Source organism: Corapipo altera, unplaced genomic scaffold (genome assembly GCF_003945725.1).
Source record: "Corapipo altera isolate COAL_440 unplaced genomic scaffold, ASM394572v1 22b, whole genome shotgun sequence".
Lineage (NCBI taxonomy): Eukaryota > Metazoa > Chordata > Aves > Passeriformes > Pipridae > Corapipo > Corapipo altera.
The window spans coordinates 13644620-13672152 of NW_020884876.1; the positions used below are offsets into that span (position 1 = coordinate 13644620).

At 37.9% G+C, this 27533-nt stretch overlaps 2 protein-coding genes across 6 annotated transcripts in view; both read left to right on the plus strand.

Moving 5' to 3' along the window:
- The window catches only part of SH3RF1 (SH3 domain containing ring finger 1), an 84711-nt gene extending 81855 nt beyond the window's left edge, over positions 1 to 2856 (plus strand). For all 3 annotated transcript variants that reach the window (XM_027635996.1, XM_027635993.1, XM_027635995.1), the window contains exon 12: positions 128 to 2856. In XM_027635996.1, coding sequence (XP_027491797.1) covers positions 128 to 296 — 169 coding nt within the window. In that variant the 3' untranslated portion in view covers positions 297 to 2856. The remainder of the gene's footprint in view (positions 1 to 127) is intronic.
- Positions 2857 to 17902: 15046 nt separating this feature from the next.
- Positions 17903 to 27197, plus strand: CBR4 (carbonyl reductase 4). 3 transcript variants are annotated; one of them, XM_027636051.1, is made up of 7 exons: positions 17909 to 18072; positions 18926 to 18944; positions 20794 to 20940; positions 21502 to 21622; positions 22109 to 22245; positions 22965 to 23099; positions 24437 to 25004. In XM_027636051.1, the coding sequence occupies exons 3-7, from the start codon at positions 20799 to 20801 to the stop codon at positions 24613 to 24615; spliced, it is 714 nt and encodes a 237-aa protein (XP_027491852.1). In that variant the 5' UTR covers positions 17909 to 18072; positions 18926 to 18944; positions 20794 to 20798; the 3' UTR covers positions 24616 to 25004. The 3 variants fall into 3 exon arrangements, with proteins under 3 accessions (XP_027491853.1, XP_027491852.1, XP_027491851.1); XM_027636052.1 differs by lacking the exon at positions 18926 to 18944 and having other exon boundaries at positions 17903 to 18072; positions 20799 to 20940; positions 21505 to 21622; XM_027636050.1 differs by lacking the exon at positions 18926 to 18944 and having other exon boundaries at positions 17912 to 18072; positions 20799 to 20940; positions 24437 to 27197.
- Positions 27198 to 27533: the final 336 nt, after the last annotated feature.

Below are 27533 nucleotides of genomic sequence, written 5' to 3' on the forward strand. Positions count from 1 at the left end.
TACTCTGGAAACAGTTCTAGGCAGTTTTCTGTTTTCATGAGCTTTAACAGGCTTTTAAAAGTGTTGGTTTAAAAAAAAAAAAGGTGAAAAAAAAGAACTTAAACGGTGTTTTTTTCTAATTACACAGGTACAGGGTTGTGGTATCCTATCCTCCTCAGAGTGAAGCAGAACTTGAACTTAAGGAAGGTGACATTGTTTTTGTACACAAAAAACGCGAGGATGGCTGGTTCAAAGGCACTCTGCAACGAAACGGAAAGACTGGCCTTTTCCCTGGCAGCTTTGTAGAGAACATTTGAGAAGATTCATTCCAAGAGATTCAAATCATACTGTACTGTAAAATAGCACAAATATTTTGCCAGAAAAAGCACAGTCATGAAATATTTTCAAATGACTGTAATGTAAACAAAAATCTACATATTTTTACAGTGTCTATAGCACAATTACACCAGCGAAAAAAGAAGATGAAGGCATCTGCTGGTTTTATCACTTTGAATTCTTAAGTGTGATGTGTGCCTTGTACTGTCTGATTTATTATATAGAGGAATTTTTTTCCCCCAAGTATGTTACATAAATGAACAATTGTTTACAAGGCTGTAACTAATTTATTCTTGGGTTTTTTTTTAAACTTGAATTTTGTGTTATAGCTAAAATTCTTGTGACTATGATTTTAACAAATTATTAATTTATAAAAACATAACTAAGGGGAAGCTGGATTCTCTCCTTATGAGCAAGCAATTATATCTGATAAAGAGCCTCCCGTTTATCCTCTGGACATTTTTCCCCTGCTGTGTCTGACAGTGGAGTAAGTCTCTGTTGTATGAGTTAATGTTGAGTGGTGGTGATGTGGCGTCAAATAGAATTTGCCAAATGGGGAAAAAATGTGTATTTTCTTTTTTTGGACAGAGAAAAAAAAAAAGTCAGTGGTGTTCCTGAGTCTAGTTTTACTTCTTCATAAATCACCCTAGTAGAGTAATGTTTCCTGGAGGCAGAGATGTATGTGAACAACTGAATAAAACCATCTCGAGGTTAGGATCATCTCAAGGTTAGGAAGAAAGACATTTAGGAGTGCTAACAAGAAATTCTCTATACCTTCTCTTTATGTAATAACTTGGCAATTTGAACAAAGCTTAGCTTTGTATATTTGGCCAGTTCTTTGGGCATTTAGCACTCAGGATCCAACAAAATTGGAAGGAATGTTAAAGCCCAACACTTAGAATGAATATAACTTGAAAACATCTGTTTGATAAGACTGAATATAAAAATAAAATTATAAGTTGTACTTAATGTCTAAAAAATGCCTAAGATGTGTAATTTGCTGTTTTCTTCTCAAACTGATCTGCATGGCCAAGAGATGTTTTAAAATGTCTGAGCAATAGTGGTGGTAAGTGATGCACTTGTGTTAAAGTAAAAGGCTGTATGAAACACTGTGAAAAAACTTTACTAACTTCTTAACCATTGCTACTTTGGTATGTTCTGACTTTTTCTTTGTCTTGCATGTTACTCAATTCCTGCAGTAATGTAACTGTGCATGGTTGGCATTTTCCATTCCAGTTTCCTGTTGCTGGGTTATTTTGCTCTGAAAGTTTCCCAAAAGCCACTTGACCAAAACTAGTGAGCAACTTGCCTTCAACCAGAGAAGGTGTCCAGTGTTTGAATCATTAATAAAATATTGTAATATCCTTGCAGCTGATGGATATAAAGAATGCAGCCTGCAAGAAATACATTGTTTGTCTTTCAGGGTTTTGTTAGAGATTTGACACTGGTGAACACATGTGCTACTCAGCTGAACTTTTTTTTATTATTTTATTATTTGATTATAGCAGTTTAATGGTGATTTCTTTGGTAAGACACTGAGCACCATCATCTCCATTTAAATCCATTTAAATCTGATGTAATTTGGCTGTTACTCAGCACTTTACAAAGAGAAGCCAGTAAGGTGATTCAGTGTCACACAGTACACACAGAAACAGTGATGAAAAAGTACATGGTGATATGTTAAATCCTTATAATGTTTTTGAAGTTATACATTGAGAAATATAAAATGTTCATATCAGGTAGTATCATGATGGTCTTAAAAACAAGAAAAAATATATCTATAAATATAGTTGGACATGACAGCATTCCCAAATTAACCATCTCTCTGAAACACTGTATAATTCAGTTTTTGCATTTTTAAATATTTTTAAATAGTTTACTTGAATATTCATGTAATATATAAAGGTATTGTGAAATGAATTTTAGTTAGAAAGAAGCTGATATCAGCTTTTGTCAGCATAAATTGGCACTAGTGTGTCGTAATCTTATTTTGGAAAATTTAGTGCATTTTATATTAAAGACTACTAAAGGTTAATTTTTTCTATCTCTACGCTCCATATTTTAAACTAAGTGACTAAGTTACCTCTATTAATAGAATTTCATGGTGTAAAGTCAGTTAAAAATCAGATTTTAATCCAATAGTTTTGTTAGATGGAATACATTTTAATTGATTTTTTTAACATTGAGTAAACATTTGTAAAAAGGGCTTATTACATAGCAGTGCAACAATGACAAAAATGCAGTTTATCATGCCTTTTTTTGTGATCTTTTAGGGGTTGTTTTTTGGTTTTGGCTTGGGATTAATTCAGTGTAGAAACAGACAAACCCTGTGCATTTGCTTTGTGTAATTCATAAACAAATTTTGTAAGGTATTTTATATCTATGTTTGAAGTCCAGTGAATGTTATGTGTTTGATTTACTATGTTAAACTTCCAATCCTAATAAATATTTTCTTAGCAAACAGCTACATCAAATAGTGTATGCAAACATTAAACATAAATTACTTGTAAAGAATTTGACAATAAAATTACCAGAACTTAATTTCAGAATTCCCAGGAGGGTATTTCTGCTCATAGAGAAAAAGTCTTCAGATTCCATAAGAAGGTTGGAATGATAAATTGTAGAGAGAACTCAGAATCTGACTGATCTTTTCCCATCTCCATTTTTCTGCAAGTAACTTCAGAAGAGGTAGGTAAATCCATCTCAGATGATGGACTTCAGTCTCATCACAGTATGTCAGGTGCACAAGTCATAGACTGCTTTCACTCGAGGATGAAGTCTGGCGTAATGAACCTACTGTGTATATATTGAGAGAGAGTCCCCAGCCCTGAGGGTGAAGCATCTGCCTGAACTTCCAACTGAGAGCAAAAGTGTAGGGTGGCAAAGACTCATTTGCCCTGAAGAACTTTGCTGTGCACAGCAGTCAGGCAGTAACTGGCTAACTAGAGGATCTTCCTGATGTGCATGTGCCTACGTGTCTGCTATGTACACATAGCTGCTGGGAAAATCGTGGAAAGTTAATCCTAAAAGTGTTTGCAAATGTGTTAAGATTTCGTAAATGTTTCAGCTACTGTGATAAACTCAGTGTTAGTTAAGACTGCTAGATTTCTGCTAGCAGTGAATGATGCAGCATTAAGTGGTCTATGAAAGAAGGAGCATCAAGTCTAACTTTCCTTAATTAAGGGGGAATGGGAATGGTAAGAAGGGAACATGATTTGTAGAAATGCAGAATGGAGATTATATAAAAGCAAATTTATTTATTTATTTTCAGAATTGTGGTCTAATATCAGTGTATCCATAGGAAAAACGTACACAAAAACATCATGACTGTGCAGTAGAAGTAAGACTATTTCTTTGGGTTAGTTTTGGGGTGGGTTTTTTTGTAATGTAATTATTGAGTAATTCTAATAAGTGTTTAACATTTGGCTTTCCAAAGGTACCTGAAATCCTATTCACCTTCATTTCATTACCTCTGCCTTATAGCAGTAATGACAATTATGATAGTTTTGCATGGGCTTAAAAATATGGCTTCTGTACATTCTGGATTTTTCAGAGGGCTGGCAAAATATTTTAACTGGCTTGTTCTTTCCAGTAGATTCAAATGTGTTTAAAGGTGTATATTGACTTCAATGAAATACAAGAATCCACTTGTCTATTAAAAAGTGTTTGGCATTACTAAAAATCCTACAGTATAGTCTTTCATGTGTATGCACAATAATGATGCCACAGGTTTCTGTAGGACAAGCCAATACACCTGTCTTCTTTGGATTCCTATCATGCATCTGCCATAAGTATACTTCTCAAATCATGCTTAGGTGCTCATTCCCTACATTTGGTTAATAATGGTAAGTCTTAAGCAGATTTGAAGTTTGGCTTGAACAAAACCAGTGTCATAATTCTTTTGAATTACTTAATGGTGTACTTGCAATATTCATATATAGAAACAAAAGAGCCAAGAATGGTGATAATGAATGGTGAGAACATGGACATTAGATGGGGGGAAAATTTGAAAGAGAAAAGGATTTGGAAGACCTGTATATGGGACCTGAATCTTAGCTAACTTATTTGTGATCCTACCTCAGTTACTAGAGTCAAGCTCTGTGAAAGGATCCAAGAAGAACTTTGATGTCTAAGACTGAAGATGCAGCCCTCGTCTTTACCCATTTGTTTTCTGCTTGTGTCTAGAACAACTGCTGTTGTGGTAGGCCAGAACTGCACCTCTGTTTTCATGTTAAAATGCATTTTAAATCCAAAACTAGCATCTGTAGTTCTGAACTACCTGAAAGGCTTGAGATGATGGCTGTGCTTTGAGAATATATCTATATCTGTATTTATCACACTGAATACTGTGTGATACACATAAATAAAAGACCACAACAGGAGTCGTAGGTTTGCATTAATGAACAGGGGTAGTGGTAGCATTCACTTTCTACATAGTTTATGCAGTAACTAACATTAGAGGACTGAATCTCTTGGGAAATGCATACCATTTCCCAAGATGCAATGCATTCTTCTTCCACAGTGTCATCCGAAAAGCTCTTACCTTCTAGGAGACAAACTTGTTGAGAATCTTGAAGTTACCACCTGCTCTTGAAAACTTGAGGTCTCACCTTTTTGAGTCTCAGTTTCCTCATTTGCCAAATTGACGATTCCTGTGCTTTTGAGGTATGTGATGAAAAACTTGCTTTGAAAGTAAATCTGAGTGGTTTTTGTGAATTTGAAGATAGATTCTGATGGATTAGACTTGTTGATGAGATCATCAACATCTAAACCCCTCCCGCAGAGAAGTCTCCTAGCCTGATTTCTGTGGATGAGAGACTTAGCTAATGCATTTTAACAGATGAAGAGCACTTTGTTCACAATCAGCCTGATACAAGGAACAAACCAAAATGCTAGATCTAATCTGCAAGGTGCAAATGCCATTCAAAACGTTACACAATGAGATTTTCATGCGTGCCTATCAAATCATAGTGGTTACATTCAACATAATATTAGCAGATGTCAGAAAGTACTATTTATGTGTTCCTTTTACTATACTCGTTCCTGTCAGCTGTATTATTTTGCTGAAAAGTGGTAAAATCAGCTCTTAACTTCTCTACTGTTCCTATTCAGTGGATTAAAGACTATTTAGACACAGCAACATTAGCCCCAGATTTCACTTAATCATAGTTATAACTAGCTTTTAAAAATTCCTCTCAGCACACGTAAATGAATAGCACTTGACTGCACTGTGCGGCAAACTCTACTGCCCACATTGTGGTTCAGGTTACATGGCCCTAATGCCTTCTGATGTTTGCAGCTAGTAGTCATTTAGAACAAAACCAACTCACAGGATGTGTCTAAACTCTAGCTGCATTCTCATTTTAGAGTGGTGAGAAAAGCCTGTATAGGAGTGTAAAGAGTGGAAATTTGGCTGGCGCATCAAGAAAAAGTACATTTTAATTACAAAGACAGAAAGAAAAATGTCAGGATTTTTAAATATCTGTATAGGTGTTTTTTTGCATCTGCTACCTTAGATGGAACCCCATTCCACAAAGCAAGTGGATTTTGATTCCCGATCCCCCCAACCCCTCCTTTCCCATCCCCTCCTTCCCAGAAAGGAAAGCAATATAAGCCCTTAGAAATATCCAGATTCTTTGGCATTAGAACACATGGTCGGACTCTCAATTACTGCAAATCAGTGCTACTTCATTGATTTCATTAAACTTTGCTGGCATACACTGAATATGCCCCCTACTGTTAAATAGTGAAAGAAAATATCTCATCTGCCCTAGAGGAATGAATATATCTGAAAGAAACTGAGCTGGATGATTTTCATACTTGGAAAATACAGAGCTATTCAGGCTGTATTATCCTTCTCTCAGAAAATGTTTGTCCCAGTGGTACAACTGAGGAACTAGATCAAAGATGATGATGCTTTAGCAGCACTGTAAAGCACAGAAGACTTGTTCACTTTTCAATCAAGCCTATAAATTTCCAGATCCACAATTGCACAGTAGGCTTTGGTTTGCTAACAGCTGCTAGCCCCAAAATCTTTTGTGGTTAGTTGCTGCCGTATTTTCTCATTGTGGATGCTTGGGATAGAAGATGAGTCAGCAGCAGAATTAACTTTAAAGTGGTCATCGACTTTGTTCTCCACAACAAGGGACGTGCCCTAGGTCAAATTTCTTATTTCAGCTGGTTGAACTTCTGAATAAGCTGAAGAATGCTAGTTCTAAAAAGTTTACAGTTCAAAGAATTTTTCTGCACTCCTATGGTAGGCAGTCTTAGTGTGTCTTTTGAATACACACAAATCAGGGAAATCTGCTTATTTTCTTGCTCCTTATCAAAGCTTTATTGTATGCCTCTATCCAACTTCTAAGTTTATAGTACACAAGTAACTATTTTCCCCCACATATCACTGAAATTCTTGGCATTCAATAATTTAAGATCTCTGATACACAATGTAGCTTTTTACAAGGATGAAGTTTAGTAGTTTTTAAAAATAAATACTGGGCTTTGTAAAGATCAGTGTTTTCATGGAGGATAAGAAACATGCAAAGAGATAAATGTTTTAAAACTTAAAAAAAGGATATCTCATCCTGCCTTGGGATTCGGTATTCTTGATTATTTGCACTTAATGCATATTCCTTAATACTGATATAATTCTCAGAAAGATGGAGAGTTTCTGTTGAGAATGTCTCCAGTAAATAGGAAAAAAAGAGTAAGAATGAGATGGCCTTTGAATTCTGTCTGAAGGTCCAGAGACTGGTTCATGACCAAATTTTATGTGGTCCAGTTTTACATGCCACCACCCTATTGCTATTTGGAGGTCTGCTATAGCTGCGCTCAAGAAAATGGCAGACAGTATTTCTCATTTGTTCTTTATCGTTCCTAGAATACTGTGATAATCCATGTTAACCAATGACGTGTTAAATGCAGATAAACTTTGGCCATAATGGCAAAACACAACAGCGCTCTTGTAATTTGGTTTCTCTGATTTGGCAGTGTTAGTGAACACTTAGATGATCCAAGAAAAATTAACTACTAAAATATAAAATTCTGTGGGTGGTGTTTCTCACCTGTTCCGCACAGCACAGGATCAGGAGGCTTGAGCATCAGTTTCTGAGTCTGGGAAAGTTATGCAGTTCTCTTTGTAAAGATTGACATGTCAGCAGTGAATGTGCCAGTGGAGAACAGGTGGGAGGAGAAACAGCCCTGTAATTACAGAGAATGTTGTCTGGTCCAACCACAGGTATTTCAGGGGCTTTTTTTATACTATGCTATCCCTTAGTAAATGATGCTAACACTCCTCCCCCTCAGTAGGTTGGTGAGGCTTGTTACTGGATGTGACCAAGTGCTTGGATTTCCAAGAGATGAAGACCACAACAGAATTTAGCTGGTTACATGTCTGTGGGGGCTCTGTGTTGCCAGAGCACCCAAGTAAAGGCACAGTCTGGGCTGATGGCAGGAACTGCTGTCAGAGCTGCAGATCAGCTTCAGACAGCAAAACCAAGCTGCTCCCAGAGCAGTCATGTCTCTTCAGAGGTCATGCTGGTGGAAAGTGGCCAATCAGTAGGATGTATCTTGTGCTCTGATGTATCTACGTTGGCAAACATTTGTTCTGTGGACTTTGTGTAAGCATGTTACTGATGAACAAGATGATGTGGGAATTTTATCCATTTGCTCTCTCAATGGTTTTGGAAGTCAATGTAACAGGTTTGGTTTTGACTATGAAGTATCACACTTTCATAGCTGACAGCAATAGAGCACACTTGTGCAGCTGTGATTTAATTAGCTGACAGCCCTGTTTTTATTGAGTAATGGCTAAATCCACCAGTTCAAGAAGTATCTTCTGTCAAGAACAGGAGCTAGTTTGGAGACAAATTAGCAAACGTATTTTTGGATTTCATCATCAGATAATGCTATCAGAGGCTGGAACTCCTTCTAGTTGTTTGCGTGTGAAGATCTGTCATGTATCTGTTTGGATGTTTTCTCTATTACAATCCTGTCAAAAGCAACATTTTTAAGAAAATATTTTTTTTTTCAAAGGCAAACACTAGATTCTGGTCAACATGTGGTTAATGTTTGTTATTAAAAGCTTATTTGTGTCTGGCATTGGAAAAGACATGAATGGAAAGCCCATGTTTTTGTAACTAAAAGCACTATGGACAACTTTACAAAAGCTTATAGCTGGATTATGTTGTCTTTCTGTTATATTTAGTAACAGAGTTGAATGCTTTTGGAAGAGATATTAGATGCTGAAATAGTGACTCCAAATATAAACGAGGTCCCTAAGGCATGAATATAATGTCTTGCTTATAACTCTAAATTACTATTTTATAGCTAGAACTAGCATGTCTAGTAGCTAATTATAATATAGTCTGATGTTATGCCCAACCACCTCCTTCTCTGTCTTTTTCATATGCACCACTTAACCTCCTAGGTCTTCGTTTCATAAAGGATTGAGTGCATTGAAATCTTACTAAACAAAAATGGCAAACAAAATCCATAAAGGAATGGATTTAAACATGATCTGAAACATGTGATGAGGCATTTTGCTGAATGTTAGTGGTTTTTTCTCTCTGCAGCATCCTGGAATTAAGACGTGGTGTGGTTCTAGGACAAAAAAAACAAACCCCAATGTAGTTACAAAGATAAGTTATTTATACTTTTTCAAATTCAACAAAAATAAATAAAACTTACATTTCAAGCCTGAAATTGATTTCTTGAATGCTGTAACATTTACATATAGGAGGGGAAAGTACAGCACTTTGGAGATCTCAAGAGAGTTTTCTATTTTCTAGTTTGAGATACTGTTCCATTGGATTAAAAAAAATTTAAAAAATTTAAAAATAAATAAATAAAGCAAATAGAAGCAGTTTTTACCTGATCAAACTAAACAGGAATCGTAGTACTTACTCTTCTACTCTGTCTAGCTTTGCGAAGAACAGTGTTTACCAAGTGTTGGAGTGTTACTGAAGATGTCCATGCTGCAAAGATCAATAACTGGATGGTTCTTGAGACAAGCCAGTGGTGTTATCTGCACTTTGGTGAAGGAAAGATTACCAGCCAGTGAGAATCAAAGGTGAGGACACACTGATCTATAAAAATCTTGGAGATTCAGGATTATTCTATGCTCACAAACCTATCGATGGGGAAAATAGAAAGAGCTCATTTCTTCAAAACAAAGCAGGGATCTGGAAATATCCATGAGAGATCTTTCTTTTATATTTGGGTTAAAACCACATACCTTCATGTAGAATACAGAAAGAGCATAAATTAGTTTGACAAAAACTTTGTAAACACTTCAAAGGTGAGGCTGGGATGGGGTGGTTTAGATGTCACTGTCTTCCTAGCTGTTATGAAACATAGGAGCTATGAAAACTCTGGTGATGGTAAAAGAGTCTAACTTTCATTCTCAGAGAGGTTTGAAAGGAAACTGAGCTAAAAAAATTAAGATTTTTCAGCTCAGAGTAAGAATCTTTTGTCCCTGTTAGAAACATTCTCAATCAGTGCTACTCATGCAGACACTCTCCTGATGTGCAGATAAGGTGTAGGATGTCTTGTTCAGGTTTTGAGGGACTTTATTTGGGTAATGGGAGAACATATGACTGGACATTTATAATCTAACTGGCAGCAAAAACTGTATGAAGCAACCAATTAGTGTAACAAATGCTCTTGTTATTTTAAACAACGAAGAGGAACATCTGCTTGGTAGGTTTGTGAGTCATAAAATCATAGAAGAGTTTGGTTTGGAAAAGACTTTAAAGACCATCTAGTTCCAAGCCCCTGCCACAGACACGAATACCTTCCATTAGACCAGGTTTCTCAAAGCCCCGTCCAATCAGGCCTGAATCTCTAGGATGATTCTGATTGTATCTCAGAAAAGTATGAAAAAGAAAGCAAGACTAATTTCCTCATAGTTTCACAGAATTTATGCCTGTAAGATGCAAATTTAAAATATCCTTAAAATATTAGCTTTTACTGCTCTGAAAGCTTGATCCCTAACTCAGGAATCCATGGCTGACAAAATCCCTCAGCTCAGAGATCAGTTCTGTGAACTAAAAGAAACAGTTAAAGCTACAAAGGACTTTGCAACTTGATGCAGCTTTACAGCCAAAATGAGTTATAAAACATTTTGCAGAGTACTGCTACTAAAAATAGCTATGCATTGAGTTGAGAAAATGAAGAGAGACTGGATAAGGTCAGTCAGCACAACATTGCCCAGTTCTTACAATGGAGAAAATTTACCCACCATTAGTCCATGTGTTATTCAGTGGATGGTGTCCTGCTGTCTTCTGGATGAGGCCTTACTAGTTTTTTCTTTCTTATCCCATTTGATTATCTGTTGTGCTCCTTCCCTTCACTTCCTGGGCTATTTTCTGCTGGATTGCAGCTTGTTCTTTTCTCTTTCATAATTGTCGTTGGGCAATGGACCAACATGTCACAAGTAGAATTGTTTAACATGTATTTATCACATTGTTTATTTACATATATTTAACGGCTTTTGGACATAAATGTACAGTGTCACAAAAAAACCCTGTTTTTGCAAAGCACTCGCATATTCCAGCAAATGAAAGTCTAGCTGTTTTTAGTAAATTTTAGTTAATTTATTTGAAAAATTACAGGTAATACAGAGTTAATGTCAAACCTGGTTTGGTTTTGGTTTTTTTTTAAATTAAACGCTTGTGTCTTTTTGGAAACTCTCTTAACCTTCCCTAATCTATGTAGTTTTAAGTTTCCCATAAAAAAATTTAATTGAGCTTCTCTCTCCTAATACAAGACAATCCTTTCCAAATGGGATTTAAATCCTGTATCTATCTGGTCATTCAGTTTCTGTAGATGCAATCCTCTTTCTACATTAGGGTCTAAAAGTGTTCCCACAGAAGATGACAGCAACTATGAAGTAGGAGAGTTTTCCCTACGGCTGTGTCAATATGGGAAGCTGACAGTCATTAACCTCAATTAAAGATGGGAGAACTGACATTTGGAGGGGAAAAACTAAGTGGTTTGGCAAGTCTTAAAAGAAACTTGTAGCATGCCCTCTGAATCTCAGTCCATGGGGGCATCTTTCCCCTGAGAAACCTAAATATTCTATGGCTTTAGCATTCCATTCCCCTGCTAGATTTTTTCCCTTCTACATTTCACTCAGAAAATAATCTTTGACCATAAACTCCTGGGAACAGGAGCTGTCATCTGTCTTTATTCTCTGAAATGGCTGGGCTGCTCTTAGTTGTAGGAAATTAAATTATAAACAAAATGTAACCACTTCCATTTTTCTTGTTTGTATCCTTCCTTCCTTCCTCTCTTCCTTCCTTCCTTCCTTTCTTCATCTCTTCCTTCCTTCCTTCATCTCTTCCTTCCTCTCTTTCTCTTTTTCTTTTATGAAGTGGTGGGCACCATGTGACGTTAGCTTCCTTAAAAATTCATATTCCAGTGGATTTAATGAGCGTTTGGGAGCCAGATGGCATACCATATTTTTTTCCAAACATTTTAAAGCACATAACAGACAATTCATGTTGACAGGAGTGCTTTGCTGAGGTGTCTGTAAAGCAAATGTGTTACTTGTTACTATTAGAGCAGAATAATTGTTTATGAAAGGCATCTTCAAATTCAACAATGATTCAATGAAGTAAACAGAAATGAATTGTGCTATGTAAACACTGCACACTCTGCAGAGATGTTACCCACTAGTATAGGTTGCCTAAAATAATTATGATCTGAGTGGAAATGCATGATGAAGTGTAGTATTATGCAGAGATAGTCACTGAAGCCCAGATTCAGGCAATTTTGTAGGAAAATCTCCCGTCTGTGGGCAGTATTAGGGAGAAGGCTATGGCTGGGGACAATAAAGATGACTCTATTTCCTGCTAGATAGAACGAGAGAAGCATTCTTCCTTCTTTTGTCTACTAGGAAGAGAAAAAACTGTGAAACTAATATCCAGGCAGAAGAAAAAGACATAAAAGCAATGGACTCTACTATTCTAATTAAGATTGGTTGGAGCTATAGGTACAGCTTAAAAAGTCAGATCTAACAATCCTTGTGCTGCAATTAACTTGGAGTAGAAACCAGCTATCTGGTCTGGGGAAAATAGCAGGATCTTTGATAAATGCATGGTCTGCACATATCCATCTTCTCTGTTTCAGTAGCTAATCTGTGAAAATTAGGAGGTAAGTACTAGCTTGAACCTTACCAGAATATTCAGTGTTAAATAACTCTCTGAACCTCTTTTTTTCTTTTAAAAAACTTTCAAACATGGACAAATGTACTTCATTCTTGATTTTTTTTTTCAGTGCTCTTCAGAACTGACATTTTTGGCAAATTTATAGTTCCCTAACCAACAAAACAAACAATCAAACAATGGTATATGAATTTTACATCCATTGAAACAGCTGGTATGGAGAGTGTTTCTTTTGTCAAGAAAAAAGAACAGGATGTGTAGAAACTAGATAAAGAGAGGCTGAACTGTGACAGAAAGGAGAGCTTGTCTACAGCAGGCTGGTGATAATCTACCATTGCAATGTGCAGAATACAGTATATTCTGTATATTCAGTGTAGAAAAGGTACATAACCTTATAGAGAAGATTTAGGCAAGTGAGGATAAAACCAAAAAAAGTGTATTTAAAATATAAACAGGAATTTTTACTGTTCTGGAAAAAAAGAAATCAAAACCCTACAGCTGTATCAGCCTGTTTTGCTTAGCTTTATATCAGAATTTTTTTTCATCACTTTTGAATTTTAATAGCATAGCAGTGTAGTCATAGGATGGTAAAACATACACCTTCTAGACTGATCTAAATTGCTCTTTTTTTCTCCCTTTGCAATAAATATTTAATTGTATTTTCTATAAAGTTCACATATAGGATTCATAACAAAATTCCCTTCTGGAGTTTAGAGATAGCAGCTTGTGCAATCCTGGGTTTCTGCAAGCCACACTGTTATCTGTATGTGGTCAGGCAGGAGTGGGTACCAGACATCTTATGAGGAGCTCAAAAAATGTTTGACTTCTGGCAGAATCTTGTCATAAACTATGATTAAAAGAACCCAACTGTTGAAATAAGGTAGGCATTTTAATCAAAGACTACAACACTGGTGTGAACAATAGCTAATTTTTCCCAAGGATGCTAACCTCTTCTGATAATTATTGAAAGAAATTAGTCACTATGATAGAGAAATTTAAAAAATGGTGTAAGCAATCATCTGAAAACACCTCTTTTCATCTTTATTAACCTAATTGTTACCTCATTAAGCCAGCTGATTGGGTATTATTATGATTGACTACTTTATTGGAAGGACATACAACAGTAAGAACTTCTGTATGTCACAAGAAGATGAAGTCTTCAGCGCTCAGTTAAGTACATGAGTGAGATTAAATGACAGAAAGTATCTCCACAAGGAGATGTGATATGAAACTAGATTTATTTAGGACAATCTGATAGAGAAAATTGAAATGTTGAGAGTTCCTTGAAAACTCTCCAAGTATTACTGTATGTGATTCAGGCTGCAAAATGGTAACAGCTGTAAAGAATATTGGGTTTGACAATTCCTACAATACTGATGAAGATAAAGGAGGTGAAGAGTCTATGAAATCTGAGAGATTGTCACTATCCCTATTTATTATGGACTGTGTTCTACACTCATTGTTGGCAAATATCAGTTAAAGTTTTGCCAGTGTAAGTCCTTATGTTTAGGATCACAGATATTTGAAATTATGGAGGGATGAGTACACGGTCCCTTGACTTGCTGCTTTGTGTCAGCAAGTAGATGTGCTACATTAAGTTGGTATTGCTGTACTCAGTAAATTCATGCCTCATTAGGGCTAACCTTGAAAACATACTCATAGTCACATAATGAATGTATGCTAAAATAGGTTAGGCTATAAAAATGGTTAATACTTGTAGATATGCCTTCAGTTTCCTGCTTTAAACAGCTCTTGGACTCCTCGTAAATCTTATGAATGTCAAGGTAGATATTTGGAAGAATCCCTTAAATATTTCACTTCCATGTGTCTCAGGTGTGCTATTTCCTGGGGGCTAATTAATGTGTTTATGAAACAAAGACTTTACTTCTATAAGTCCTTAGAACTTCTCATGAGAAGGGAAATGAAGGACCAACTCTTGTTGCTTACTAAGTATGTTCTTTTATTCCTGCATTCCTTTAGCTGAATTTTCTTACCCTAACGAATTCAGTCCAAATCACTAGGTCAAATGATTCCATCTTTATTGCCCTCCCCCGCCCCCAATTTACATCTTTTCCCCTTTCTCCTTGTCATCTTCTCCCAACATCCTATCTCCTTCCATTCCTCAGCAAAGCAAACTTTAAGATACAGTACATACAGTATACTGAATGTAAATATGAGTGGATGCAGTAAATTTTCAGAAGACTGCTTCACAGGACCAAAGTGGGCAACACGTTGAATTTGCCCATACCATTTGTGGAGATTCAAAGCCTGAGATTATGATCAGGGATGTATTAAGGCAGGAAAACCTCAATCCTTGCTCCATTGTAACAGGAAGGAAATTTTAGCTTGTTAGACAAACCTTTTTTCTTAGTCTTAATGTTACAAGCAGTTTTCTGTATGTTTTGGAGCTAGAACCCAGTTACCTTTGCTGATGAATACTTCTCAAAAATACTCTTTTTTCACCAGCAATTTCATTACTAGCTAAACAGACTTTTACAGGACAAATTAATTCTTGAAATGATTGGCCATGGATCTTACTTTGCAGTTTATATAAATACCTAGTGAATGGGAATATGGATGAGACTACAAAGGGCAAAATGGGGAAGTTAAGACTTTGTTCATACATGAAATAAAAACAAATTATGCAAGGCCTTGAATAGACTTTTATAAATGGCTTTTAGCTACTTTTAAGTGCTGTTCCTGAGACTACTTCTTTTCACAATTGAGTATATTAGATATAATTAAATATAAATTGCCTCTAAGAGAACAGGAGGAGAGTTATTTACTCAGGGGTATTCAAATACTTCTGCAAACTCCTGAGTGTTATTGTACTAGACTTCCAGTGGATATTCTTAACGCTTACAAAATATGCAATACACAAATGTTATCCTTTCTGTACAAAACTGTCAGTGGAGACTGCTGGGAGTGACATGTCCTTCTGTGGTGGTGTCAGCTTTGACTGCTTTCCAGATTGCCTTGCTGGGAGATGCTGACTGCTCTGTGTGATGCCTTTTGCAGATTTGAAAAACTGTCTGTCTAAGAGGTGCTTAGACAGAAAGCGATGAATTTACTCCCTGGATGGCTGAGCTGTTTATTTCTTCTTTATTCCCAGTCCTCACTGGCTTGGAACGTATGAGCTAAACATTGATACATTCTGTGGCAGTGCAGCCTTTACATGAGGAGTCAGATGCATGGAGGATTTAGGAGATTTCAAGACATGCTGAAATCCTAGTTTCCATCTCTTTAGTCCAAAGTCTGCTGATACACAGCAGGAGTGGCTAGTGTCTGTGATCAGATTGGAGTTGTGAGCAGAGGCTGAATGTGTGACAGATGTTTCTTGAGGATACTTTTACAGGGGTGGGTGATGTTGGGTTGTTTTCTTTTAATGTGTCAGGTGCTGCAGGGCAGCACATTCCATTTTAGCAACAGATGAAGCAGCAACAATACAAGCTTCTCTCTGCTCCCTTCATGGTGTGCCTGACTTCTCACTAGGAGCAGCAGCACTTCAGTGACTGTGCTAACTTAAACATGGGCCTCACGTTGACATGTAAAATACTACTAGTCGTAGTGGGGAAACCTGTTTAGACAGGAGGATGTGAAAAAACAGGTAATTTGATGAAGTTCTAATGGCTTTGTTTTGTTCTGGTTTTTTTTGGTGTGAGTTTTTGGTGTTTGGTTTTGGGGTTTTTTGTTTGTTTGTTTGTTTGTTTGTTTGTTTTTAGAGTTTTCACAGTTTTTATACTTTTCACAAAGGTACCAGGAATAAGATTCTTAAGAGGAAAATCTTTTCCCCAAATTTTTTGAAAAGGTACACCTAAATTATACAAAATTGTACACTTCATGTTGGCATGATAAAAGTTTACTGTTACCACACAAGAACAAATATTGCAGTTTATCATAGCCTTGTATCACTTACCTAGAAGGCCAAGGCCATATCAAAGACTTCTGGGAATTATAACATAAAACTTATTAGTTATTTCCCTTATATATTGTATATGTGTGTATATAGAAGATGTATATACAAATAATATTAGGAACTAGACCTGTTTTTTCCCTAGTGAAAATCACAAGAGCACGTCTGAAGAAAGGGGTAATTCAGGCTTGATAGAAACAAAAAAAGTCAGCAACCTCAGTGCTGAGCTGCCCAGGTAAAGTGAAAAATAATGAGCCTTGATGATATATGGAATATTATCATGGAGGAGAGCCTAAAGGAGAGTTTACCTAGAATGACGCACCCAGTCCAGTTACACCCCCTTTTTTACAGAAAGAAATGCACGGCAGTGTGTTAGCTGTGTGACTTGCCACCCAGTTATCATTCAGCCTGGAAAGAAGGAAACCTCTTAAGCTCTCCCTGGCTTAATTCTGTTCTAAGCCCATGATTCCTGTATCCCAGATACATGTCCCCATCACGAGATTTGCTTAAGCTAGGGAGGTCATCTTTAATACATCGATTGAAAAGCAAAATAGTTTCTTGAATGTTGATTTCAACTGATGCTTAATCCCCAAGGTCTTAAATTTCTGGATAGTAATCATCTGGCTATAGTCTCAGATCTCTGTGGTTCACTTTAATATTTTGTTCTTGTTCCCATAAACTGAAACCAGATTGATGGTTATGACAAGCTTGTTCAGTGATGAAAAACTGAAGTTAGTGACCATGTTCCCAGTAAGACAGAAGACTTCAAAGCAGTTTTTCTTTTAGCCAAGTGCTCCAACCAACAGGTTTTTGTTTAAAATGGGACTGACAATAACTGCAGCCAGTTCTCCAGTTGCTTTGTTCCAGGCCTTACACAAAACCCATGTAATGTGGTATGCTTTCACAAGCAGTATAGGCAACAATATGAAATGCTACTGGACATTTGAGCAGCATTGCTCTTTCATGTGTGACTCTTGGCAGAAATGTAAGAGGCCACAGATTCAGGCACCAATGTGGTTAATGGTTAGCACTCAAGTTCCTCTGTAAATCTTGCCTCAAATACAAACCCAAGAGGAATTTTAAATAGGTGGGAGAGAGGACCTCAGTTACAGTGGCCCCTGTTTTGTGACATTATGCTCTGATTTGTGTTTTGTGTTTTTAGAGGTCCAAGTCAGTGTGCAGCAGCTATTTCGTGCCCCACATAAATTCTGGCAACGAGTACAGGGGCTTGGTGCAAAGCGTACTAGTGCCTAAGACGGACGTTGTCTGGATATCCACATGTAAAATGGAGTTTAAAACCGGCAAGTGTAAGACGAAAGCAGAAGGGCTTCTTCTGTGTGCGAGCGCAGGGGAGAAAGGAGGTGCGTGAAGGGCTGACACCAACCCCAACCCTGCAGCTGCGGGGGCGGCCCCGCCGGGGCGAGTGTCCCTGCCGGGGCGGGTGTCCTTCCCGCCGCAGAGCCGGGGGAGCTGCGGCGCTCCCGAGGGCACTGCCCCGGCCCCCTCAGCCCCGGCCTCTGCTCCCGCCGGGGCCGGCGGCGGCGGCCAAAGTCAGCTCTGGGTGACGTCAGACCGCCATCCCGTGACGCCTGCGCTCGGCTCGGAGCTGGACCGGCCTCCTTGGAGAGGAAAGGACCCTCCCTAAGGGAAGCGAGCCACCAGCTGCCCAGCAGCCGGGAGGTAACTGAAGCACACACGGAACACGCTACCGTCCCTCTCCTGTGGCCGCTCGGGGCGGGCGACACGGAGCGGCCGCCACGGAGCGGCCGCGCTGCCAGCGTGGCACCGCCGCCGCGCGTCCCGACGGCCCCCGCGGGCTCCCAGCGCCGCTTCCCGCTTCCCGTGCCGCGGGCTCCACCTGCAGCCCGACGGCCGGGCCGGGAGCAGGAGCCGAGCTCGAATGCGCCGCCGGCAGGGAGGGAGGAAAGAAGAGAGGGAGGAAAGAAGAGAGGGAGGGTGACGCCGGGGCGAGCGCGAGGCTGGGCTGGGCTTAGCTGAGCTGAGCTGGGCTGAGCTGGGCTTAGCTGAACTGAACTGGGCTGAGCTGGGCTGTCTGCGGGAACCCCACTCGCCCTCTTTTAAAGGTGCCTCCCGTGGGCTTGGCAGCCGTGCCCCGTGGGGCGGTGGCGCCATCGGAGCTCTGGAGTCACGCGATAAAGAGTTGGTTGTGAAAGAAGGGCAGGGCCGTAGAGGGCAAAGGCGCTGCAGGCGCCCGTGTGTGGCCCGTGCTCCTGGTTTTCCCTTCTGTTACCTGTCCGGGGAACAGTGGGTAATTACTCCCGCAGCAGCTTTTTTTTCCCAAGTCACTACTCCAAGGAAACTGTATGGCTTTAGTGTGCTAAAACACAAGTTGTACATTAGTGGGTTGGAGGTGGGCCTTATGCCCCCCATATGAATGCCTGCTAATGCACAAGGTGCTTTTCCCTGTTCTGAGAACAGTAGAGTTGTTGACAGAATCAGTAACAATTTTTCTGTTCTCAAAGAGACCAAGAAGGCTAGAGCAATATATTTTTTAAAAATTCTCTTCCCACAGGCAGATCTTTTGGGTCCTGCATAGCTAAGCATGTTCAGAATTATTTGGAAAATACGTGTAGGTCTGAAAGCATTTATAAACAGTGTAAGATGATTCACCTATAACGCTTAGAGGTGGAGGAGTTTCACAAAATGACTTCCTGAGTTCTCTCCTCATCCATATCGTTCCACATTTCAAATAAAAATAGGAGAGTAGATATGCTCAGTACAAGTAAGAACAAAATGTAAAGGAGGAAATCCTAGCACAACATTGCTGCAACAAGTAGGCAAGAACTTCCAAGAGTCATTCCGGTAATTCTGTAAAAGAAGAGATCAGTCATGCTAGAAAAGGCAGACGGAGACTTTGTTTCTAACCAGAAAAATCTGTCAACAGAATATGGGGTGTTTGGTTGTGCCCTTAGTCTGCTAAGAGAGTGAGAGCTGTAGTTACTGGGGTGTAAGACCTCTTGATTCATATCTTGCTGTGTAGCTACCTAATTAAGACTGCCCAAAACAATAGTCATTATGCCAAGGCAGTGGTGCCCATTTTTGTCAGGAGGGCACTGTTCTGTACGTGTTCTGTCAAACGGGCCACTACCTGAGATGCAAGTATTTAAACCTCTTCCTGCTCCATGTAGCTGATTTCAACTTGCCATTGAAAAGTAGGGCATGGGTTGGTTTCAAGCACTTGTGCATACTTTGTACCTGTGTTTTCTTTGAAAAGGATGGACCATCTGCTTTTTCAGGTACTGTCACAGAAGACCAAAATCATCATGCCATTGTCTGAGTTGATGGTAGCCTTTTGTGCTTAGTTCTGTGTGCTGTTCTGGTTATCACACATCCAAAAGAGTTCAATAGACCTCAGTATACCAAGGTGTAAGAGCTTGAGTAGTCTTTAGTAAGCTACCAAATGGCTTCCATATGTTTAAGAGAAACCAAACAGACCTGAAGGAGGATACAGGTGGTGGGTGAACCAGTAAAGGGAAGATATGAGGAGAAGTGCATGGTATTATCTAATCAGAAAGCAAATTAAGAACAAAAGGAAGTACTTTCCCATAAATAATGAAACTCATTGCCTCGGGATGTTATGGAGACAAAGTATAATTGGGTTCAAAAAGGATTTATTCAAATGTATGGAAAAAAAGATTCATTACTTGGATTTTGCCTCTGGCTCCTTAGGAAATCCCAAAACAGCTGATTGGTTTCTAGAGCTTGCAGAATAAAAGATAATTCTACAGAAGAAGTTTCTTCTTATACTCCTTCCTAAATATCAAAGCTAGCTACTTCAGAATCACTTCACATTTTAAAACCTTTTTTTCCTTTCAAAAGCAGAAACAAAAAAACCCAAGGATATTGATAAAATGTAGTGTTATGTAGTGTGACAGTGTAAATACGTTAGTTTCAAATCATGCTCAGTAATGTTTGCACTGGTGCTGTCCAACACAGATGCTTTGGATGGAGTGAGACCGTGAGGCTAAATGACTTTAGCACAAAAATAGTGATTACAAGAACAATATAATTACAACTAGTACATCAGCTTCAAATAAGCAGACAAACAATACTTATCATCTTTAGATACATAAATCACATATTTCACCGGTCGAATAGAAGTTATCATAACTCTAGTATTTGAATGCTAGATTAGATGCATAACTTTTTTACTAGTTCAGAAATCATTAAGAATTAACTGTCATTTTTAGAAGTGGTGCCTAATTTAGTTCAAATGTTTATTTTTTGGTGAATAAAAAATAACAAATCACTAATTCTATAACCTACTATTACAAAATGCTACAAACTGGTAAAGGCTGTGATGTTGACAAGAACAGTGGATATTCTCTTGCCATATTGGACATGAAGTTCATGGTTTATTTGCAATTTGTGAATTATTTTTGAAGATGGGCAAGGTTTGCGCCATTTTTGGAGGATCCCGAGGAATAGGCAAAGCTGTTGCAGAACTCCTTGCACAGAAGGGCTGCCGCCTGGCGATCATTGCTAGAAATCTGGAAGTAGCCCAAACCACTGCACGTGATCTTGGTGGTATGTATGCTGCTTGCAGTTATCTCTTCACTGTCCCGTGCTTAGGTAACTCGTAGAATTAGTAAGTCCATAAAGAAACCTCATTGTTTAATCAGATGAAAATGAAAATAAAGGCTGAGAAATTTAAAAAAAATGCTATGTTGGTACAATTTTGTTTTTACACTATTTGTTTTTACAATATTTGCTGAGAAAGTAAGTATGTTACCTATTCTGTCCACAAAATACAAATTTTAAGATGAAAGGAATTGTTTAGGCCACAACAGAGAGGTAGTATGAATTGAGTCATCTTGGCTCCTGAACAAGCCAGAACTGAGATGTGTCTGTTCATGCCGAGCTTCTGATTTTAAAAGGCAAAAAATATAAACCAAGGAATTGTCACGTAACTAATCAATACAATACTTGAAAATTATTTTTATTTAATTCTCTGGAGATTAATTGGGTTCCTTAAATTATAACTAGTTCAACATCTGTTTTGAGATTGAGTTGATAAATTCTGAAGAAGGTTTATGAATGATATACCAGCTTTTACTGTTATTATAGTGTGCCTTTATTTCAATACAGCAGGACATCTGGCACTTAGCTGTGATGTATCCAGCGAACAAGAAGTCCAAAAGACTTTTGAGGAGATGCAGAGGAATTTAGGTCCTATTAACTACTTGGTTAATGCAGCTGGGATCAACAGGTTAGTTATTCGTTATGAGATTGTATGTAATTCTAGATAAAGGCATCTCGCTGTAAGGTGCTGTGAGCCCTTGCATTCAGTAAGAGTGTTGTTAATGAGTACATCTGAAAATAATATTAAGTGCTCCGCAGTATTTTGTTCCTGATGGACTAAAATGCTAACAGATCACAGAATCACAAAATCTTCTGAGTTGGAATGGACAGCCTTCACTGTAGTTTTTGCATTCTGAGTTTAAGTTCCCCCTCTTCTTTCTTCCACTTCCCCCCAAATGCTCCAAAACCATGCTGCAAAAGAGGCCTTGTTGCCAGAAGCATGGCCAAATTTTTTTCTTGCGATGTGTTGTGCTTTCAGTGTCTTCCTTTTGAATGCTAGAATGTAGAGAACCATATCCAGCCCCATTAACATTCTGTTCACCAGTCATGTTTTAATATGAATAAGCGTCACCAATGGGGTTGTTCAGTGAGTTCTTTTGGGTTTGTTTGTCAGGGATGGTTTGTTACTGAGAACTAAGACTGAAGATATGATAGCCCAGATTCACACTAACCTTTTGGGAACAATGTTGACGTGCAAAGCTGCTGTAAAAGTCATGATTCAACAACAGGGAGGTGCTATTGTCAATATAGGTAAGTTGTTTGTGTAAGCCAATGGAATTCTCTTTACTAGTCTTCTGGAAAGGTTTAGCAGGAGTAACATGGTACATTACTTGTTACAATTTATTTATTTTTGTTTTCTTTGTGTTTAGGCATTCAATATTTAGCATTTCTTTATGAAAACTCATTCTTTTTTGTAGTCTCAGCAACCTCTAAATATAAAACCAGCTTGTTTCAGTAATAAACACCTCAGAGTTTAGATTTTGTTGAAAAAAGGATTTCACTGTTCTTTATCAGTTCTTTCACTATCTAGATCTACCAGATGATAGTTATTAACTAAGGATTGATAGATACAGTCAGTTTCTTTTCCTTATCTCTCCTCTCTCCTCCCCTCCCCTCTTCCCTCACCTTCCCCTTACTCTTCTATTTCTCTTCTCTTTCTTTTCATTCTTTTCTCTTTCTTATTAATCAATGGATTAAATCTGTGTAAGGATAGTTTTTTTACAAAACCCTTCATTTTACTCTCCTGGTGCCAGTTGGTCAACATAGATATATGAATTGCACAAAAATCACAGATAATTTAATGATTTGCTTATGCCAGCAGTAGGCTATAAAGTGCATACAGTAATATATATTTGACTCCTTTTCTTGTAATCTCATTTTTCATTCCAAATTTAAAACTAAAATGGTAAACTTAGTACAAGGTTTCAAGTTATCCATTTAAGCTTCTCTTTGATGTTTCTTTATTTTAGGAAGTATTGTAGGACTTAAAGGCAACTCTGGTCAAAGTGTGTATAGTGCTACCAAAGCAGGATTAGTTGGATTTTCACGCTCTCTTGCTAAAGAAGTAGCAAAAAAGCAAATTCGAGTCAACGTTGTTGCTCCAGGTGAGTTTTTAAGAAATTCCTATGTTCTTGGCTGCCACAATTCATCAACACTGTGGGTACTCTGAAAGTAACTTAAGACAAATTGTTATTATTTTCTTCAATTTTGTAAGTTGAGTGTTTTTAATATTTTCGTTTTTTCTTTGGTTTAAAGTGTAATACATTCTTTTAGAAAACCTTCAGTCTTTTTAATGGAACACTGAGAAATTTGGAAGAGTGAATCTACCTGTTCATCTCTCCATTGTTACATAATAAATGTCTTTTCTTTGTTCCTCCTTCAAAACTTGCTGTACTTGCAGATGTAAGGATTAGAGCTAATTACAGACAGACAGTTGCCCCTGTCTCCTGCTAGAGAATGCTTATTTGTTATTAGAGAAACATGGCAGACCAAGAGAAGCTGTCATAAAAGCATCCCTGTCTCCCTGTAGTAAAAGGAGGGAGTCTGAGAAGTTCGTTCTGTGAGGACAAGGCTGTGATTTCCTAAGATGATCCAGCTCAAGCAAACCACCACCCTTAAGGAAAAATCCCTTCTGTATTTTCTGACTTCTTCCACTCATAACTATGTACATTGCTGCTCACTTTGTGGTACCTCTGATGCTTTTCAGACTTCTACATGAACCATTTCAGATTGTGAACTAGGCAGGAAAAATTCTTCAGTGAGTTGAGCAGCTCATTGAAGGGTCCGAAGCCATCATAAGGGGCAGAGTTTTACAGTAGAAAGCAAAAGGGAGACTTTCCCTGCTTGGTGGCAGCTAGAAAGCAGGTAAGATCAGCTCTTTTTGAAGCTGCAGCTTATAGGAAGAGTTGTGCAACAGTGGGAAAACCGAATCTCAGATAACAGAAAATTGAAACAAAATGTCCTTCGAAGCTGTCAAGAAACAGTCTTCAAATGAGTGGTATGATAGAAATTATGCAAGTGCTGTCGTAAGTTCTAAAATATAATGAAAACACTTGCAAACTGAGAGGGTTTCTTGCCAGAGATTTCGTGCTTGTTTTAATGGAGAACATTTTGGTGAAAAGAGTGTGGTTTGTCTTTCAGAAAAGTGATACTAAATATGATTTTAGGACCCAAATTTAGTTACCTTTTTTTTTTATGGATTTCTGTAGATCTCTGCATTTGGATTATTGCGTCAGTGCTTCCAAAACTGGAAGATATTTTATTGGTTAGATAAAAAATTGGTCTTGGCCATAAAATGGTGTGGACTGCTTTTGGAGACTTTGAAGAATGGTAGCTGGTGACGAATCCTGGTAATAGATTTCACTTTGTAGGATTCAGTGGAAAATATACTAGATAAATATAGTCAAAAGTGAGGTAACTCTTCAAATATCTTCTCTCTTAGGCTTTATTCACACAGAGATGACTGCTCATTTGGAAGAAGATCAGTTGAAGAAAGCAATTCTCCTTGGAAGATTTGGAGAGCCTCATGAAGTTGCACAAGCTGTTGTCTTTCTTCTAGAATCCCCATATGTTACAGGGAGTGTTCTAGTTGTAGATGGAGGCTTGCAGCTTATGACTTAAGTACTACTTTGAATAAATGCCTACTTTAATGTCATGATGGTAATATATAAATATATACCAATTAAAGGGAGAGGGTTGGAAATTGTTTGAAGATTGATGTATGTAATTGACTTCATCTTATCTAGTCAGAGGAGAAATTCAGCAGCAGAGAAGTGCAATGTGTACATTTAGCTACGTGGAAGAGTCCATTTGGTATTATGAAGTCTGTGTATGAAACAATTTGAAAAAGATCTGCTTTTGATATGGTGATAACTTTAATAACATACTGATATGTTTTTAAAACACTTTTTTTATAAAGTCTTGGTATCTAATTTGGGATAGAGTGGAGCTTTTATTGGAATTATCATGTTACACAGAGGTTAATAAAGTGCAGAAGTATGTTTATTGGGTGGCAGGTATGATTACATCAAGTTTTTCATGTAGGGCAAAGATTGCAAACTGCATAGTTTTGCATTCTTATCAGTTAGTCCCTACAAAGTAGCGAGGGGTTTCCTTCAGGCTTTGTTTGTTTGTAGCTAACACTACAAAGCTAGGAGCCTCTAGATCTTCAACATACCTGAGTTGCCTTTAGGAGATTTAATTATATGCAGTGTGTTTTTGTGAAGACGAAACCTACTCGGTTCCATTCTTGGATGTATGTGCAGCATTCATTTAATACAGTAGCACTTGTGTGTACACATTGAAGGACTGTTGATTGGTCATTGGAGTTGCTAATCCTGTGATATTCTGAGTTTGAGCTGCACAGACCTTTTTGCATAAAAGACTTTTCAATGACTCAGTAGGTGTTTAGGAAACACGATCACTTCCAGAGCATGAAGTCAGTACTTTGCTCTGTATCTTGAACACTCAGCGCAGCTGTTAAGTCAATGCTCCTTAATATGTATATATAGTCAATAAAATCACCATTTATTTTATTCAAAACAACTTCTGAAGCAGAGTAATTATTCAGCTTTAAATGATCCTGAGTGTTCCTGTCTTGCTGAAAACTTACCAGATGTTTGACCTTGGGCTTTTCTGTTGAGATCAAGTAATTTTTGATAATGGATGTTTTTATTATCTCTGAAGAAAACTATGACTGTGGTTTAGGACCTTCACTTCTTAGCTCCAGTGTTCATTGCATCATGATCCAGATGTAGATTCAACTTTTGAAATTACTTCCCTTCTTGGCAAAAACTAAAGTACAGAAAAAAGAGATCTCGTTGATGATAACTTTGAGTCTTTAAAGTTGGAGATTTTCTTCATTTGTGCAGCTGAGAAATTTTGTCTTTGTGCCAGAAAACAGTGCATGTTCAAGCTTCTTGCAGGTATGTATTGAGAAATAAAACAAGGGATGGTTTTGTGTTCAGGAAATTTTACAGTTAGTTGTTGTGAGGATAGAATACCCTTTCTGCCCAGAATATTTTATTACGAGGAGACAGTTTTCACTTAAGAAGGCTTTCTGCCTAAAAGGTAACTCTCAAAGGCAGCTTCAATGCTTTCCCCCCTGCCACCCCTCATAGTGAGAGAAGTTCTCAGCCTCTCTCTCTGATATGTGAGAGGAGAGAGAGAACCCTAACAGACATGCACAGAGGCCTTTGGAAGGCAGGGGAGAGACAGAGAGGATAAGGAGGTCCTGAGAGGGCCTTTGTTAAAAAGTGGTCCTTGCATCTGAAATAAACCTTTTTTTAACCCTTCCACTGCCTTGGCATTTTTGGAAAGAATACCTACTTATGCTTTACCTTACAGTTGTGTACTCACTCTGGAATATATAACATCACTAAAAGTAATCCTTTTAGGAGTCCTTCCTGTTATCCCTTTGTAGAGGTGGTGTTATTTGCTGTGAAAAGTTATGTGTTGTATGTGTCTTTGCCCCAACAATATAATTGCTAATTAGGTTTCTCTTTGATAGAAGGAATTGGCCGGAGAATTTTTTCCAAGGGCACTGAAGGTGAGGAAAGACAACTGGTGCTTTTTTACTAGTCAAGTAGTAATATGTCAGTGACTTGGCTGCTGCCCATACCCGTTCTTGGTATTTTATAGATGAAGCCTGTGTGACATATCTTGACCAAAAGCCAAACTTAAGAGACTAGAAATAATTCCCTATTAGTGAGTTCTGACCCTAATTATTATTATCCCTTTTTTCTGCTGGGTAAGATAGCTGTTAAATAAGTTATTAGCAATGACACATTTAGTTTACATTAGTGATTAAAACCTGGAATAACACTGTCAGAAGAATCTCAGCATGTCACTAAGTAATTTTTTTAAAATGTTACAGTGCATACTATGTTTTTATTATTGCAGTTGCCATAGGACCAGACTGAAGTGTTGGTAGCCTTAGATCATATTTTTTATAGATTTTTTTTCCCTTTTCTTCTAACTGATAAATTAGAACTGAAAACAGTAATCCTGGTTCTGTTTAGCCTGATGTGATGTCTCAGATGGTGGAAGTAGGGAATGTGTAGGGTAGGTAGTAGGTTGGGTGTATGTCTCCTTAGAAGACTCTTGTACCACCAGCAATTTGTGATTGATATGTTTGAACTGACCATTTGGTAGCTCTGGTTGAGGCCTGCAGACATTAAAACAACCCTCTTGTGCACTCTCTATGTTGCTTTTGAATTTGTGGACTTCTGTCTTATCCTGCCTGCCTCAGTTGTTTCTATTTCATACTGAAGAGTCATATTTCTTTTAATTGCTTGTTGCTGGTAAGCTCTTTTGTACCTTACTGTCTTTTTTGAGCTTTGCTTTACTTTTTCAGTTTCTCAGGGGGGAGCAACAGGTAGAACTGCCCGCAGTATTCACTGTGGATTTTTTCTTAAAAAAAAGTGTTTCATGTTTTGTTTTATCTTGCTTCCAGAAATAATGCCTAATTGTTTTACTTTTTTCTAACCTTTGCACTTATGTTTTCAGAACAATAACTCAATCCTGAATAATTAATGAAC

Excerpts from the sequence above, each read along its gene's own strand:
- CBR4 (XM_027636051.1), top strand. The coding sequence starts at position 20,799 with ATGGGCAAGGTTTGCGCCATTTTTGGAGGATCCCGAGGAATAGGCAAA. Across the intron at positions 21,623-22,108 it reads AATGCAGCTGGGATCAACAG|GGATGGTTTGTTACTGAGAA; the intron begins GTTAGTTATTCG and ends TTTGTTTGTCAG. Across the intron at positions 23,100-24,436 it reads AGTCAACGTTGTTGCTCCAG|GCTTTATTCACACAGAGATG; the intron begins GTGAGTTTTTAA and ends CTTCTCTCTTAG.